This window comes from Nilaparvata lugens, chromosome 2 (assembly GCF_014356525.2).
Source record: "Nilaparvata lugens isolate BPH chromosome 2, ASM1435652v1, whole genome shotgun sequence".
NCBI lineage: Eukaryota > Metazoa > Arthropoda > Insecta > Hemiptera > Delphacidae > Nilaparvata > Nilaparvata lugens.
This window is the reverse complement of record NC_052505.1, coordinates 28,891,309-28,910,964: the sequence shown is the minus strand read 5'-3', so window position 1 is coordinate 28,910,964 and position 19,656 is coordinate 28,891,309. Positions and strand designations below refer to the sequence as shown.

General features: G+C 33.1%; 1 protein-coding gene across 2 annotated transcripts in view; it reads left to right on the top strand.

Moving 5' to 3' along the window:
- Window positions 1-14,742, top strand: part of LOC111047351 — a 363,987-nt gene extending 349,245 nt beyond the window's left edge. The window contains exon 8 of one of the 2 annotated variants that reach the window (XM_039420975.1): window positions 10,379-14,742. In XM_039420975.1, the coding sequence (XP_039276909.1) occupies window positions 10,379-10,594 (216 nt within the window). In that variant the 3' untranslated portion in view covers window positions 10,595-14,742. The remainder of the gene's footprint in view (window positions 1-10,378) is intronic. The other variant, XM_039420976.1, reaches the window with a different exon arrangement.
- Window positions 14,743-19,656: the final 4,914 nt, after the last annotated feature.

The window sequence follows — 19,656 nt, the reverse complement described above, 5'->3', positions numbered from 1 at the left end:
CACTGGCATCACTATATTGAAGAACGGAAGATATTGTGAAGGGGAAGTTTCCCAATAGTGTTTGATGTTCTTTCGTCACGTAAGACCCATATTGAGAAGAAGGGCAATGTATTTTTTTATATCATTTATTCTTACAGCAACCCATTTTTGAACTCTTGAAAACTTCTTCAGTTTGTTGGACCTCCTCATCTTCTCAATATGCAACTGTGCATATTTATTTGTCTCTTCAGTTAGTAGCTTCCAGATAAAATTGGTAAAAAATAAATTGAAATAATGGATAGGAGTACTATTTCTTGCTGGACAATTTCTTATGCCTGGGTTTCATACCAAAAATTCTTCAGAAATGTCAATTGCATTTTCTGGTGGATATACTCTGCACCAATTGCGGTTTGGAACTGGATCTGGAATGATGTCTTCAGGTTGGTTTTCATCTCCTGGAATAGCTTCTTCAATTGTGTTTTGCTGTTCATCTCCTTGAATTGCTTGAAGAGTATCTCCTACAATTTCGAAAATATGTACTCCCTCATCTAAGTGTTCAAAATTTTCTGGAACTTCATCATCTGATGACTCTTCAACATTGTTTACACCCACATTGGAAGTGTCTTGTTCGATTTCATAATCCGATGGAATATTATCAGCACTAATATCACTATCACTGTCAGAATTTTCGAAATATTTCCTTATTTTATTAGGTGTTAGATTGATTTTATCACTCATTTTGAAAACTAAAAATGAACTCACAACAGACAAACAAAATCATAGCGCAACCGACCAACTGTAGTATTCATCACAAACTAACCTGAAAACTTTCCGTTTTTAGAATTGAATTCTGAAATAAGTGTAGCCAACTGTAAATACAAAATAAGTATCGAGAGAAAGCTTGGAATCTCGACTATCGAATGGAATAAGAAAATCTCGTTTACAAGCATATCTTATGGGTGTAAAATCGATTCTAGTTGATCGATGTTAAAAAGGTCGCTGCAGCGACTCTATCAGTTAAGGAAGGTCTAAAAAGGGCGCTGTGGCGACGTTTATCAGTTGGAGGGTTAAACAGAAAAATATTCAGAGAGCACAAAATTAGAACACCATAGCCAGCCACCATTTTTTAGAGAAGGGCTACCAAGTACAGAGCAAAGCCACACCTCAAACCAGTGACGACGTTATGAACAAGTCATCGATATTAAATCCCAAAAAATTATAAATTACAAGTTTAGAATTTACATTTTACATTTGTTCTGAATAAAACTTTATTTCGAAACTGTTATTTTAAATTTATATATCCTCTATATTTATAATGATCTGTTAATTCTGTTAACTCTGTTTGGATGATACCATGGAATGTGCAACACAATTATTTATGATAAATTCTCAGTTAAAAGTTGTCCGCATATCAATTACTCTGATATTTACTATCAAGTTTTATAGATCTCAAATTGAAGATTCGATTTTAATCGAGAAGAAATGTAATATTACAATATTAGAAAATATTGTTATAAATATCAATTTGACATACTTGTAAAAGATTTCAGAGATTGATGCCTGTTCATGAGCGACTTCTTTAACCCAGGGTGTCTCTAGTTATATTATTATATGTGAATCAATAGAGCTTTCAATGAACTCATAACTGGAGTTATCAGTGCTACAATGGCATATTAGTGTATTTATCTTTATGGGAATACTAATTACAGTGTTTTTGATGGCAAAACTACAAATTATAGAGTTATCGAGAGGTTTCAGTGTACTCACTAATCTTGATAATTTAACTATGAAGTGAAGTTATTTTTGTTTTGTGTCAAGAAATTCACTAACAGCTCTATTATTTATCATCCAAATAACTGCAGAAAAGAGAGACAATTGCACAAAATAGGAATGATATAATTATAAAGAATTATACAGTTACAGGATAAGTCATCGCCTGATATAACTACTAAGAGAGATAGAAATGAGTGATAGGTTTCAGAAATAAATTGTCAATGGTCTTGTTAAGAATAGCCTACGCATGGGGGTTCATCAAACAATGAACATTGTTTGAATAAAAGAAGACAGCTCTGCGTAGTACAGTCCGTCCAAGAAGTGTAACCTAACTGTCTTGTTTTGGAAGTGTCAGAGATTCTATGTGTCTGACATTGTCATTTCTGTACGAATGTAAAAGTGTCCGGTTTTGGCACCTAATGCACACGCCAATTCGAGACTCTTTCAAAACAGTCTTTCCCTGTCACTGGCGTATGGTGTCGATGGATGAGATAGTCGCTTTTCACTCCTGTCAGGTTCTGGGTGTGTCAGAGGACTAATGTGGCGCATACCCCTTGGAAACAATGGGTTATATTGACATAATCAACTACTAAAAATGAAGCTTGATAAATTTCCTACAATTTTTGTCTGAAATAGTACTTTCAAACCACCCCCACCCCTTTAGCACAGGGGGTAGGGGTGAGGACTTTTGATATGTTAATCCTCTAACTATCCTTAGAAGAGCTGTGGAGTTGAAAATTGTGTTCCAAACTTTTCCCTCTATAATCTTTTGTTGACTGGACTATTACTACAATTCATAAGTTATTCATCCTTATATATTTCTTACATAAATCTGTTGTATAACAGGTGATTGAAACTATGTGTAACAGAAACGTCTTTTTCAGTCATTTTTCATGAAAGAAATCATGAATTTCTGGGAATTTATGATTTTTGGGAATATTTCCTTTAAATTCCCTGGGAATATTTCCTCGATCTTGAATTCCCCGGAAGTTTTACATCACTATCCACCACAGTTTAAAATTGACAAATTCACACTTTCTTCTAAAACTAAGTTATTGTACTTTCACCACTTTTGTTCATTTACCAAGATAGTCTATATGCCTACATATAGGCTATGTGATTAAGTGTAACTTACTTAAACTCATAAGCGTACCGTAAACCGGGGTGAATTCGGACTACTGTGGCGAAGTCGGACAGAGCTACCCGCGTCTACTGATTTTGAATTTGGAGGCATTAGACACTCGATATAACCTCAAAAAGTGGTGACTCGAGAAGGCAGTAAGCTGTTGAATGTTGTTTACATGTTTTAAGAACCAACACACGTGATATTTCGAGTGAATAAATAGAAATTTGAAGTGCCAAAAATATTGATTTACATTTATATTGATCAAAACCTCCACAAATCATCGATATCAAAGTAAGTTGAAGCTTGCACTTATTTTTCTTCGATAATACATATTCTCAGCTACATAACCAAACTTTCACATTATATGTTTTCGACTTTTTAGTATTTTTTATATAATAAATACTGAAAAGTCACACTTTTCAGGGGCGAATTCGGACATGCCAAGAATGGTTGTAAAATGGTGTTTAAAGTTTAAATGTCAAAACAAACGTAATTTTTCATTATTCTATGCATTGCGGTACAGATACGGTATCGTGAAAAACTTTTTTTTGGGGGGGGGGCAAAATGTTTTATGAGTGAAGGGGTGTACAACATGCCAATATTGTGTAGTTTTTCATTATTTTATGTTTAGCTAATGCATTATTGTGTACCTACATTTTTATTACCTATTCTATGCATGTCGGTACAGAGGTGTACTGTGATCAACTTTTATTGTTGGGAGGGGGGGAGTAGAATAACTTTTTCTTGAAGGGGGTACAACATGCCAATATTGTGAACTTTTTCATTATTTTATGTTTAGATAAAATGAGTTACAGTGTAATGTTTCATTATTATTAGCTTAGTGGTACGGAGGCGTACCGTGACCTACTTTTTAAAATGGGGGGGGGGCAAAAATATTTTTTGTGGAGTACAACATGTCAATATTGTGTAGTTCAGGCATTGACAAAATTCTTTTTTTTTTAAGGGTTTTCAACATGACAAGGAAATATAAGCCAGTCCTTGGGCCAACTGGCCACAAGAAATATAGTGAAGAATCACTTCTAAAAGCTGTAAGAGAGGTGAAGACTGGATTACTAACAATACGTAAAGCTGCAGAGAAACATGGGGTCCCAAGGTCTACACTATCAGATTATCTGAAAAGAAGCCGTTCAGGACAAATGCATCGTAAACCGGGGGGACAACCTGTTTTGTCAAACAATGATGAACAATGTTTGATGGATGGACTCCTTGTATGTGCAGAGTGGGGTTACCCACTACACGCTGCAGACGTGAAAGATGTTGTGCAGTCTTTTCTGAACCGGGAGGGTAGGGTAGTGAAGCGTTTCAAAGACAATAGGCCTGGAGAGGATTGGACTTGGAATTTTTTAAAAAGACACCCCCAACTGACCAATAGGTTCGCGGAGAACATCAAGAGGTGCAGAGCAGCAGTTGATGCTGAGGCAGTAAAAAGCTATTTTGAACACTTAGACAAAACTCTTGAGCCTGAAGGAAGTGCTGCAATTCCACCTGAAAATTGGGTGAACTTCGATGAAACAAATTTTTCCGATGACCCCGGATCCAAAAAAGTAATTGTGCGTCGAGGCTGCCGCCGTCCAGAAAGAATAATGGACCACTCTAAAAGCTCCACTAGTGTTATGATGGCAGTAAATGGGAGGGGTGGTCTACTGCCACCATTCACTGTGTACAAATCTCAATTTTTGTACCCCACCTGGATAGAGGGTGGTCTCCCAGGAATGAGATATGGATGTAGCAAGAGTGGGTGGTTTGACATGCGCCTGTTCGAGGAATGGTTCATCACGGTGGCCCTCGTCTATTTTCGTGACAAAGTGGGGAGAAAGTTGTTGATTGATGACAACCTAGCCAGTCACTTCTCAGCTGAGGTTATAAGACTGTGTAAGCTGAATGGCATTGATTTTGTTTTCTTTCCGCCAAATTCTACCCACTTATTCCAGCCGTTGGATGTTGCAGTTTTCAGAAGCATGAAAGCTGCCTGGCGTAGCACATTAGGAGAGTGGAAGAAGAGGAACAGAGGTGCTGTGCAAAAATCTGTGTTCCCCAGACTTTTGCGTGAAGCTATAGAATCCATGGGGGACAAACTTCGAGCGAACATCATTGCTGGATTTAGGGCTACTGGTCTAATCCCATTAGACAAAGAGGAGGTGCTCAAGAAGCTACCTAAGCAAGCAGATGATACTTCACCAAATTGGTGCGATGCTCTAAGAGAAAAGTTGGAGGAGACACGAAAAGGTGACACTCCTAAAAGTCGTGGGAAACGCGTGACTGTCCATCCAGGGCAGAGCATCACAACAACATGTTTGAATAATGACACCGACAATAACGTCCTGCAAACTGTTATGGCTGAAGAGGAAGGAATCTTTGCATCTGAGTCTGAAGAAAGTGATGCTGGCACCTCCCATGAAGAGCTGGTCGACATCCCTGATGAGCACAAGGCTGAAGGTGACTTCGTCCTTGTTAAATTCGTGACACAAGAAGATAACCGGGACAAAGTTTATGTTGGAAGAATCGAAAACATCCTTGATACAGAGAACACCGAATATGAAATTCGATTTTTAAGAAAGAAGGATGGAAAAAGGAGATTACTTTCAGTTTTCCTGATATCCCAGACATTGAAACTGTGTCACTGGGATCAATCATAACAAAACTGAAACCCAAAAAACTGCGTAGAGAAAAGTTCATGTTCCCTGGACTAGAAGACTTTGTAAATATTAAGAATGTATACTAATATTATCTGATTGTGTTCAATTCATTCCTTCATATTATCTGATTGTATTTTTGATTTTTTGCATTATTGATTTGCATTATAGTAAATTTCAATAGTGAATTTTATGGATAAATTTCTAATTCAGATTAGAGATTTTTAACTTGTTCAACTTTTAATTCATAGTTACAGAATAATATAAGTTGAAGTTATAAAATTTGTAAAACTCACCTCACTTAGTCTGGAAGTTGAAGTTGGTTTCCTCTTAGTACGTCTACAGTTTTGTAGCCAAATAGCTATTCTAAAACTATCAGATGGAAAACGAAACATTTGAAAGCCTTTGGTATCATTATTGCAACAATTTGGTGTGAAGAAACCTCCCATAATTGCTATTTTATTAAAATTACAGTGGCAAAACTAGCAAATTCATAGCACACTCAATGTAAACGCGTGTGAAAGATGGGAATAGAAGTATATGGAACAAAATGGCGACTGTGTGTACCCAGTCTTTATAGTGCCTTAGAACGGTCTATCACGCATTTAAATCCAATCAACATTGCTGTACAGAACTATTGCATTAATATGTTATGGTTTAGTGCTTATTATTGGTTGAAATTGTTTTGTTTTTCAATTGTATTGTATATTGAGTAGTAACGAGAGAACTCGTTCCTAGCACATAGGCTTTGTCCATGTGAGGAACCTTCTTCAAGTTTTGTATATGCATTTTGTATATTGTTTGTACTTTTCTAAGAAAAAGAATAAAGATAATTTCAATTTCAATTGTGGAAAACACCTAATTTTCAGCTTCAACCATCATCACCAGCTACATTGTCTTCACATTGATATTTCACAGGATTATATAAGTTCTTGAGATTATGTTCTATAAGAATTACACGTTAGATGCAGTATTTCAGTATTTCCTAGTCGAGAGACGTGCATAAGGACCCCTGAAGGATCAAAATTTCAAACACTTATAACTTTTGACACAATGCTCAGATTCCATTTTGTGTACCGTATTGGAATATGGGCTGAAATACACTAAACAATAAATTTTAAATTTTTCGACCGAATTTGACTCATGATGCATGATTTTGGACCGCCTTGACTAGTCGAGAGAAGTGTAGTACGATGGAATCTGAGCATTGTGTCAAAAGTTATAAGTGTTTGAAATTTTGATCCTTCAGGGGTCCTTATGCACGTCTCTCGACTAGGAAATACTGAAATGAATGCATCTAACGAGTAATTCTTATAGAACTTGATCTCAAGAACTTATATAATTCTGCGAAATATCAATATGTGAAGGCAATGTACCTGGTGATGATGGTTGAAGCTGAAAATTAGGTGTTTTTTACAATACAAGGAGCATTGTTGTCAGGTGTACCTGGAAACCTATATGATAAAGAGTGCTTTACCTGATATCAGATAGCAGAGCACAAAAATACGCCCAGAGGAATTTTGAATCATACATCAAAATGGTAACAATCGGAAGATATTGTTGATCAAAAACTAAAAATCATCAGAATTGATGTTTTACTCATTTTCGAAAAATCATAACTCAGTACTCATTGGCGATAGAGAGTTCCGAATGATTTCATTTTATTCTGAATTCTATAATCTGAAAAAGGCAGGAGAAAATTTTTCCGCCCGATTCTTGGATTTGGCAGAAATAGCTGAATACTGTAAAATGAACAAAAATACGTGGGTTTTGTGCCATTCTGTATCTAGCACAAGGGAATTTTGCATGAAGAAATAGGTTCTGGACTTCTCTAATGTATCCAAAAAATATATTTAATATGATTTTAAATATATATCATATCTTATGTCTATATTGACTGGACTAATATATACGGTAGCAAATAATATTATGAGAAGTACCTAATTCCTGATTCACCAAAACAAGTGCAGATTACCATGTACAACGGCCGGTAAACAACTGAACAATGGACAGTTGATGACTGTCTATTTTTCTATTTTATAAACAATCGAATTCATTTCTGGTCAATTATGAATTTAAAAGAATCTACCGCGCAGGCGCCAGCAGGCGCCTAAAACCCAAAACAAGTTATGATTCATATAAGCTTAGTTTTATTCAGAAGCAAAGTATTTGTGACTGTATTAACATGTTTCAGGAAACATTCCAAACAAGAAGATCGTCAGTCGTTACAATATTGACCCTATTGAAACCCCCCCCTCACTGTAATGACAAGGACGTAGTCTGCGCAATTTCCCCCCCCCCTACGTTAGCACGCTCCTGGACATTGGACAATAACAATGTACAGTGTCATACTGTACATTAGTTTTTGCATTTCACCTTTCTTCCAATTGAATACTTGTACCCTATTACCACTACAAAAAAAGTAAATGTAAATGAAAAAAAACAGTGAACAGAGAATTGACTTATCTTGGAAATCTTGCAGTATACTTGAAGTATTTTTTTATTGCAGAAATTTTCGTTGAAGCATGAACTACTATCCATTCATATTATCCAATAACTTACTTTTTCTCGAGAATTTACGAATGATTGGTGGTTTTCTAATTACAGTATAAGAAAAAAACGTGTAAAACTTGATCTCTCCAAAACTAAATTTTTCTCGGGTGTTATCATGTAAAGTTCTTGGGTTGAATTTGAATTGCCATGCATGGCCGAACGTGGATAACAAAGAATTCGATGAGAGAAGAATGTACCATGTCTCCCAAATCGCTGTACAAATAGAATATAGTACAGATTTCATGTGATATAGAAATGAAATGGGAATAAATAATAATATGGATGTCAAACTACTGTATAAGCATATAGAATAATATAGCATATTATATGAATATAGTATATATAACATAAAACACAATAGCACAGACAAGAAGCCGGGCAATATCTCATTGAACAAAAACAATCAATTGTTTGAACGACCGAAAACCAGTTTTCCAGTTCTCCAGTTGTGTGTGAGTGTGTGTCATGATTATCGGTTGGAAAATAGCGTCCGAAACACGATAGAACAAAAGTGCCTGTTTCAGCCCTTTTTCCGAATTATAACATTGCTCTTAAAGGCTGGTTCTCAAGACTTGAGCAGCTCGAAATAGGAGCTTCAATTGCTCTAATGTGGACTGTATTTGTATTAAACGAATCAAATCTTTGAGTTGAATTGAGTCCTATCCATTCAGAAAAACTACATACATAGAACATAGAAAATCAGAAAAGGCCGTACTCACAAATCCAATGTATTGAATCGGATTGTTTGCCTTATTTGAGGTGAAAGCTGAACAGTTGGATAGGATAGATTGGAGGAAGAGATAGGTAAAATTATGCAACCCGATTTATCCAAAAATGTGATTGTTAAGGTTGGTTCCTTACATTCTGGCATTCAATTTTCAATATTTTTTACGAAACGTGAGCTACTTTCCACATAGAATGAAATAATGCAATTTATTTACAGGAATGTAAATATATATAGGCCGAATTTCCTATAATATTAAACGAAACGAATAGGAGTTACTAAAATGAGTCAAAATACCCAATTATAGAAGGGCTGCTACTAAATGATGACATACTCCTTCTTTCTCAGTTGCAACTGAACCGAATAGTCAGCAAAATATCATAATTCATATAATCATCAACTCACCGAACAGAGCAGCCTCTGCCCTCTGTTGGCAAAACAAAAAAACTGCCAAAACCGGCGCGAACAATAATCCTATACTAGATTATCCCAGGTCGCACAATTGTGTAATTTTATTAAACTTTTTCTTTTTTTCCTCTTTTTCTTCATCTTCTTATTCTTCATCTTCTTATTCTTCATTTCTTTCTTCCCTCGTTTTCCTCTCTTTATCATTCTTTTTCTTTTCTTTCTCTCTGTTTCTTCTTCCTTCTCACCCTTTCCTTTTTTCTTTTTTTTCTGTATTTCTCTTTCTCAAATTCTTTCTTTTTCTATCTTTATTTCTCTATCACCTTCTCTCTCTCTCTTTCTTTCTTCTTCAATGTCTATTTCTCTATCTTCTCCTCTTTCTGTTTCACTTTCTATATTTCTTTTTCTCTCGTTCTCCTTCTCGTTCTTGATTTTTTTTCTTTCTCTAGACCTATAGTTTTAAAAGCTCCAATGCTCCTACAGTATCGATTTTCCTTGCTTCATATGGTAAGCCGAGCAAATTTTCAAATTGTAAAAACATGATCAGTCGTTTGAAATAGATACACATGATCAGCTGTTTGAAATTGATGGAATTCGACAATGATATTACAGCCAAGTCTAGGTTGGGTGTGTGAAATTGACAAATCATTAAATAATAATAATATTATTGGATCTTGGAAACATCAATTCTAATACATTTCTGCAAACTAAAGCTGCGTTTACACCAAAGTTAATAACAAAATTTTATCAACTTAATCCTTATAGATTCTATTAGATTGAACATATCATTAACATGATGAGCATAGGTATGTGTTTGTTAAGCTCCGATCAATCTAATAGAATCTATAAGGATCAAGTTAACATCAACATTCTGTTGATAACTTTGGTGTAAACCCAGCTTTACTCATCATCCTCTTTAATTTGATGTATTAATAAACTTGAAGATTGGTTCAGTGGTTACTAAGATCTCAGAGGGTTGAACTGTGCATTAGATATAGGTATAGATTTGAATTATTATTTTCAGCCCAATTACAAGGAAGGAATAAGATTCTTATTTTTATTCTTAAGAGATTTCCTTGTAATCGGGCTGTACTCGTTGAAGAACTGTCAGTTGAACTGTGCATTAGATAGCCTATAGGTATAGATTTGAATTATTATTTTCAGCCCAATTACAAGAAAACCTCTTACAAAATAAGACAAAGGAAACTCGAAAATAAGAAACAGCTTGTTGAAACACCAAAACCTGATCCAAATCCAAGCAATGGAAAAGGCAAAAAACAAGAAGCAAATACACGCACTGCAGTTAAGCACTCAACTTATGCCAACTACTGCGCTGCTGCCTTTCCATCTGAATATCGGGACATTACTATCACAGATTAAGTACGGGTAAGGAAACTTGGGGAAGCTGGCCCTACCCAAAACAGCACAAATTCAATTACATATCTGAACATTTAGTGCTCAATTTGTGCTGTTTTGTGCTGTAAAAAGTTTATTTTGTGCTGTCGATTTAAAGAAGATATTCAACTTTGAAAGTGGGTAGGGCTGGCTTCACGCTAGCACCACCCAGAACGGCACAAATTAATTGTCATATCCAGGGATTTAGTGCTCAATTTGTGCTGTTTTGTGCTGCAAAAATTTTTATTTGTGCTATCAATTTAAAGAAGATATTCAACTTTGAAAGTGGGCGGGCTGGCCCCACCCAAAACGGCAAAAACGAATTGACATATCCAGGGTTTTAGTGCTCAATTTGTGCTGTTTTGTGCTGCAAAAATTTTTATTTGTGCTATCAATTTAAAGAAGATATTCATCTTTGAAAGTGGGCGGGCTGGCTTCACGCTTGCACCACACAAAATGGCACAAATCAATTCACAAAACAGCACAAATAAATGGACATATCTAAGGATTTAGTGCTCAATTTGTGCTGTTTTGTGCTGCAAAAAGTTTTATTTGTGCTATCAATTTAAAGAAGATATTCAACTTTGAAAGTGGGCGGGCTGTCTTCACGCTTGCACCACCCAAAATGGTACAAATCAATTCACAAAACAGCACAAATAAATCATTATATCTAGGGATTCAGTGCACAATTTGTGCTGCTTTGTGCTGTAAGAAGTTTATTTTGTGCTATCAATTCAAAGAAGACATTCAACCTGGAAAGTGGGCGGGCTGGCTTCATGCTTGCACCACCCAAAATGGTACAAACCAATTCACAAAACAGCACAAATAAATCAACATATCTGAGGATTTAGTGCTCAAATTGTGCTGTTTTGTGCTGAAAAAAGTTTATTTTGTGCTATCAATTCAATGAAGATATTGGACTTTCAAAGTGGGTAGGGCTGGCTTCTAGCTTGCACCACCCGAAATGGTACAAATCAATATTCACAAATAAATCATCATATCTAGGGATTTAGTGCTCAATTTGTGCTGTTTTGTGCTGTTTTGTGGTGGCATCACCACCCAAAACCTCACAAATTGATTCACAAAAAAGCACAAATAAAACAACATATCTAAGGATTTAGTGCTCAATTTGTGCTGTTTTTTGCTGCAAAAAGTTTATCTTGTGCTGTCAATTTGAAGAAGATATTGAACTTTGAGAGTGTGCAGGGCTGGCATCAGGCTAGTACAACACAGAACGGCACAAATCAATTCATAAAACAGCACAAATAAATTAAAATATCTAGGGTTTTATTGATGAATCTGTGCTGGAGATAGTTTATAGATATATATAATTCCTGATAATGTTATAAATGGTTTATTCATCAGAAGCATACCACACATCTTTAGAAAATAAAGTACATTGGTAATCACAGGCCTAAAAAATAAAGTACATTGGGTTTAAATAAAGTACATGTCATTTGCACCTGTATATTCAAAAAGTCAAATCAAATCAAATTTTTTATTCACAATACAAACAATTGAGGGTCCTGCCAAAACCGAAGTTTAGCAGTCAGCATATTTCTTTATGGCATTCTTATATACTCACAAGAATACACGTTATTGACATGAATATCACTGATTACTATTAGAATCCATTATAATTATTCTATTAGTAATAATGACTAATGATAGAATAATTCGATTTATTCAAATAAGAACATGATAGCTTGGAAAGTTATTGATTACATACTGGTATGACGAAAATAATCATAAATAAATTAATTTCATTTGTTACAAAGCACACGCTCATACTGAAGAATTGTTTAATATAGTATCATGAAAAAAACATATAATTTATTTTATTCAATCCAAACAGTTTTGGAGTTGGTCTTGTAAATTCAAAATGTAAGTTATAATAGGTATGTCTTGAAAAAATGCATAATATTGTTACTCTTCAACAATTTAATCAACTCTAGGCTACTGTATTGCAAAATAATTTGAGGTACCTATACAAGATTAAGAAATTTAATGCAAAAAAATTGCACCCCTCTGGCCAAAGCTATGTGTACTTCTCAAAATACAATTTTAAATGATTTATTAAAAGCATAAAACACCCTTTATTTATATGAAATATTTTTAATGAACGACCGGTTCCAGCTTATTTTAGCCATTTTCAAGTTCAAATGAAAAATGAATAAATAAATAAAAAAGTATTGACGAATTCATGTACATATAAGACTATCCTCCATATTATGTTATATTTCTAGGTTTGCATGATTTCATCAAAAATGGGATTATCTAAATCGAATTGAATAATAGTTATTAGTTTATTATACTATATTATTTTGCTGTAGTGTAGATATGAAATCTTCTTTTACATTAATTCAATTTACTGCTTTTGCTTCTAACGTTTTAAATCTTCATATTAACATTCATATCAACATATTCATGGTTTTCTTCTATCTAGTGCTCCACAAGGCTGATTATTGAGTAGTATTTTTTTGATTTTAGAGCTTGAATGTGCTCCTGGAAAAAATAATAAAGGGTGCTTTATTATGTTTTTGATAACTTCTATAAGTAGCCCATGCAAATAAATTAATTTTAAATGGATATTCAAAATACAATACATGAGTATTATAATGGGATACAAAATGAGTACAATGAATTTTAAATTTAATAAAAAATCAATTAGTTATTCTTGAAAATATATTTCTTATTGCTTTTGGCAATCATCAATAAATAATTGTTTCTGGTGAAGAGTTGCAAAGCATCTTTGCAATCAACATTCAAATTGAAATAAATCTTCATTTCGTCATATCTTATGAGATTCAAAGATGCTTTGCTCCTCTCATCTCTTCACTTATTATTCATCACCGAAAAAAATCCTTTACACAAATGCTGAAATGCAGGGATAGAGAGTAAATATGAAATCACTTTATAAAAATTATTGAACTCATCAGCATCACATGCACTGAAAAAATGTAGCTAATATTTATTTTCAATCTGACAGTCTCCGCCACTCTACTAACCCAAACTGTTTTGATTTCCTCGTACTTTATTATATGGTACTTTATTGAGAACAATGAGGTATTTTTGCGTACTTTATCTTGCTTACAAAGTATTAAGTACAAGACCTCCAAATAAAGTACAATACTTTATTATATAGTACGGGTGGCAACCTTAGTTCGCTTCCTCCGCGAATATATTCATGTTTTTATCAATTTGCATAAAGAATATTTGAGAAAATCATAACAACTATAAGTAATCTTAATTATTAAGCACTATTGGCAGTCATCAGAAAAGTCATCAAAACAAAAATCTGCATGACATTGTTATACAAAAGCAATATAGCCTACTAATCATAAGTTCAATAGCATAACATAAAAATTTCATAAGACACAGAGTCTGAGCATGGGCATGAGTTGGTAATTTATTGTAATGAAAAACAAAAATAAAGTACCGTACGTTACGGATTAGTTGGAAAATTTTAAAATTGTAGAAAATTATATTCACACCCAATGATTACTTTTTGTTTAATAAAAAATCACAATTAATCAGAAATTCTGACACACGTGAGACAGCATTCTCCAACTCATTTAGAAATAGCAAGAATAGTTTTAAAAAAATGTCGGTTGGATGATATCAGAAATATCGCTTGTATTCATCTTGTATTTAAATTGCTATTAATACTCACAAACTGCGCTTTTTCTGGCAATGCCTATGCTATTTAAGTAGAGGATAATTATTTCATGTTTCTATCAAGATTGAGTATTTTTCTCTACTTCTTTTGTTTGAAAATTAGTATGTAGCCTACTTGTATTATTATTATTATGTGTATGTTAAAGAAATAAATTTGATTTCAATGTTGAAGATCTGTTTTCGTTTTTCTCCTGATTCAATTTTTTTACTGGTTCATATACTGAACATGAACTAAAAGTATATGAAAGAAAATTATTTATAATTTGTTTATAATAATAATTGTTTAAAAACTTAAATCGTAAAAAATGTGTAGGCCTACCGTATTTACAGGTTTAAATTACGGTATTTAATAATTTGCTAATAAACGTTAGGGATTATTCAAAGAATGATTCTATGTTTCATTATAATTAATAGGCTAATATAATTAATAGGCTCATTTTTTCTTCTTCTTCTTCTTTTCTTCTTCTTCTCTTCTTTCTTCTTCTTCTTCTTCTTCTCTTCTTCTTCTTCTTCTCCTTCTTCTTCTTCTTCTTCTTCTTCTTCTTCTTCTTCTTGTTTTTCTTCTTCTTCTTCTTCTTCTTCTTTTTCTTCTTCTTCTTCTTCTTCTTCTTCTTCTTCTTCTTTCTTCTTCTTCTTCTTTCTCTTCTTCTTCTCTTCTTCTCTTCTTCTTCTTCTTCTTCTTCTTTCTTCTTCTTCTTCTTCTTCTCTTCTTCTTCTCTTCTTCTTCTTTTCTTCTTCTTCTTCTTTCTTCTTCTCTTCTTCTTCTTCTTCTTCTTCTTCTTCTTCTCTTTCTTCTTCTTCTTCTTCTTCTTCTTCTTCTTCTTCTTCTTCTTCTTCTTCTTTTCTTCTTCTTCTTCTTTCTTCTTCTTCTTCTTCTTCTTCTTCTCTTCTTCTTCTCTTCTTCTTCTTCTTCTTTTCTTCTTCTTCTCTTCTTCTTCTCTTCTTCTTCTTCTTCGTCTTCTTCTTCTTCTTCTTCTTCTTCTTCTTCTTCTTCTCTCTTCTTCTTCTTCTTCTTCTTCTCTTCTTCTTCTTCTTCTCTTCTCTTCTTCTTCTTCTTCTTCTTCGTCTTCTTCTTCTTCTTCTTCTTCTTCTTCTTCTTCTTCTTCTTCTTCTTCTTCTTCTTCTTAACATACTAAGGCCGCCATTGTCAAACAAGCTAGCGAAACAAAGGTCTTTTCACAATTTCCTAAACTGAAAATGAGCAAACTAGGAGAATGTGCACGGTCAACTTTTGTTAATGACTCTAGAAATGTATGTGCAGAGACTAGGGTCGATTCTATTGTAATGATTTGCGATATTTTCTTTATTCTCCAAGTACGCTCCAGAAACAAAACTGTCAAAGACTTTTCTGATATATTGATATTGTCACTTGGACTGTATGGACTTTCATGCCCAAAGATACCGCCTTGTGTCAAATTTTCTTTAGATTCAGCCGATTCTTGAAGACTGAATATGTTTCTTGTCACTCTGACGCCGACTCAAAATACAATGAACTTCCTCCCCTATTCAACACATTGGAAGGAAGTATTCAGTATTGAATTTAATGAAGAAAGCGGAGTGGATGAGTATTGCATACTGAAAGCCAATATTGAATGACTTCGTTCTTTCTGGAAATCCCCTTGTTTCCATTAGTTTTCTTTGAAATCAGCCAATTCTTGATGGCTGAATGTTTCTCGTCACTCCGACGCCGACCCAAAATTCAATGAACTTCCTACCCTATCCAACACTTTGGGAGGAAGTATTCACTTCACTTTTGAATTAGATTGAGAAAGCGGGGTAGATGAGTATTGATTACAATCAAGCGATATTCAATTCGATTGAGACACTACTGAATGGAAAATCGAATAAGTAATCTACATATTGATTGAATGAAGAAGACTGAGAAATTGTCAAAAAACCACTGATTTATTTTTTGACAATTTCTTAGTTTTCTTCATTCAATATGAATAATTACCACAATATCAACTTCTCAACTACACAAAAAGTACATATTGATTATTGTAAAAGAATATAATGTAAATGCATGACATTTAATCACATTTCCTGAAATAATTCTTCCCAGGGGGCGGCAAGGGACCTGGTGTCCTAAAGCCTTTCCCCCTCTGCTGACAACGTAATTGTTGAGCTCAAACTACGAAGGTGGTACCACATGATAGCTGAAGACTTGTTTCATAGATTTGCATCACATTTTCTGATTCTTTCCTGGGGACGGCAAGGGACCTGATACCTACAACCCGTTATAAGTTATAATATGATATATGAATAGGTATGTCTTGAAAAAATGCATAATATTGTTACTCTTCAACAATTTAATCAACTCTAGGCTACTGTAATGCAAAATAATTTGAGGTATACAAGATTAAGAAATTTAATGCAAAAAAATTGCACCCCTCTGGCCAAAGCTATGTGTACTTCTCAAAATACAATTTTAAATGATTTATTAAAAGCATAAAACACCCTTTATTTATATGAAATATTTTTAATGAACGACCGGTTCCAGCTTATTTTAGCCATTTTCAAGTTCAAATGAAAAATGAATAAATAAATAAAAAAGTATTGACGAATTCATGTACATATAAGACTATCCTCCATATTATGTTATATTTCTAGGTTTGCATGATTTCATCAAAAATGGGATTATCTAAATCGAATTGAATAATAGTTATTAGTTTATTTTACTATATTATTTTGCTGTAGTGTAGATATGGAATCTTCTTTTACATTAATTCAATTTACTGCTTTTGCTTCTAACGTTTTAAATCTTCATATTAGCATTCATATCAACATATTCATGGTTTTCTTCTATCTAGTGCTCCACAAGGCTGATTATTGAGTAGTATTTTTTTGATTTCAGAGCTTGAATGTGCTCCTGGAAAAAATAATAAAGGGTGCTTTATTATTTTTTTGATAACTTCTATAAGTAGCCCATGCAAATAAATTAATTTTAAATGGATATTCAAAATACAATACATGAGTATTATAATGGGATACAAAATGAGTACAATGAATTTTAAATTTAATAAAAAATCAATTAGTTATTCTTGAAAATATATTTCTTATTGCTTTTGGCAATCATCAATAAATAATTGTTACTGGTGAAGAGTTGCAAAACATTCAAATTGAAATAAATCTTCACTTCGTCATATCTTATGAGATTCAAAGATGCTTTGCTCCTCTCATCTCTTCACTTATTATTCATCACCGAAAAAAATCCTTTACACAAATGCTGAAATGCAGGGATAGAGAGTAAATATGAAATCACTTTATAAAAATTATTGAACTCATCAGCATCACATGCACTGAAAAAATGCAGCTAATATTTATTTTCAATCTGACAGTCTCCGCCACTCTACTAACCCAAACTGTTTTGATTTCCTCGTACTTTATTATATAGTACTTTATTGAGAACAATAAGGTATTTTTGCGTACTTTATCTTGCTTACAAAGTATTAAGTACAAGACCTCCAAATAAAGTACAATACTTTATTATATAGTACGGGTGGCAACCTTAGTTCGCTTCCTCCGCGAATATATTCATGTTTTTATCAATTTGCATAAAGAATATTTGAGAAAATCATAACAACTATAAGTAATCTTAATTATTAAGCACTATTGGCAGTCATCAGAAAAGTCATCAAAACAAAAATCTGCATGACATTGTTATACAAAAGCAATATAGCCTACTAATCATAAGTTCAATAGCATAACATAAAAATTTCATAAGACACAGAGTCTGAGCATGGGCATGAGTTGGTAATTTATTGTAATGAAAAACAAAAATAAAGTACCGTACGTTACGGATTAGTTGGAAAATTTTAAAATTGTAGAAAATTATATTCACACCCAATGATTACTTTTTGTTTAATAAAAAATCACAACTAATCAGAAATTCTAACACACGTGAGACAGCATTCTCCAACTCATTTAGAAATAGCAAGAATAGTTTAATATAGTATCATGAAAAAAACATATAATTTATTCTATTCAATCCAAACAGTTTTGGAGTTGGTCTTGTAAATTCAAAATGTAAGTTATAATAGGTTGAATATAGTTTGAATAGGTATGTCTTGAAAAAATGCATAATATTGTTACTCTTCAACAATTTAATCAACTCTAGGCTACTGTAATGCAAAATAATTTGAGGTATACAAGATTAAGAAATTTAATGCAAAAAAATTGCACCCCTCTGGCCAAAGCTATGTGTACTTCTCAAAATACAATTTTAAATGATTTATTAAAAGCATAAAACACCCTTTATTTATATGAAATATTTTTAATGAACGACCGGTTCCAGCTTATTTTAGCCATTTTCAAGTTCAAATGAAAAATGAATAAATAAATAAAAAAGTATTGACGAATTCATGTACATATAAGACTATCCTCCATATTATGTTATATTTCTAGGTTTGCATGATTTCATCAAAAATGGGATTATCTAAATCGAATTGAATAATAGTTATTAGTTTATTTTACTATATTATTTTGCTGTAGTGTAGATATGGAATCTTCTTTTACATTAATTCAATTTACTGCTTTTGCTTCTAACGTTTTAAATCTTCATATTAGCATTCATATCAACATATTCATGGTTTTCTTCTATCTAGTGCTCCACAAGGCTGATTATTGAGTAGTATTTTTTTGATTTCAGAGCTTGAATGTGCTCCTGGAAAAAAATAATAAAGGGTGCTTTATTATTTTTTTGATAACTTCTATAAGTAGCCCATGCAAATAAATTAATTTTAAATAGATATTTAAAATACAATACATGAGTATTATAATGGGATACAAAATGAGTACAATGAATTTTAAATTTAATAAAAAATCAATTAGTTATTCTTGAAAATATATTTCTTATTGCTTTTGGCAATCATCAATAAATAATTGTTACTGGTGAAGAGTTGCAAAACATTCAAATTGAAATAAATCTTCACTTCGTCATATCTTATGAGATTCAAAGATGCTTTGCTCCTCTCATCTCTTCACTTATTATTCATCACCGAAAAAATCCTTTACACAAATGCTGAAATGCAGGGATAGAGAGTAAATATGAAATCACTTTATAAAAATTATTGAACTCATCAGCATCACATGCACTGAAAAAATGCAGCTAATATTTATTTTCAATCTGACAGTCTCCGCCACTCTACTAACCCAAACTGTTTTGATTTCCTCGTACTTTATTATATAGTACTTTATTGAGAACAATAAGGTATTTTTGCGTACTTTATCTTGCTTACAAAGTATTAAGTACAAGACCTCCAAATAAAGTACAATACTTTATTATATAGTACGGGTGGCAACCTTAGTTCGCTTCCTCCGCGAATATATTCATGTTTTTATCAATTTGCATAAAGAATATTTGAGAAAAT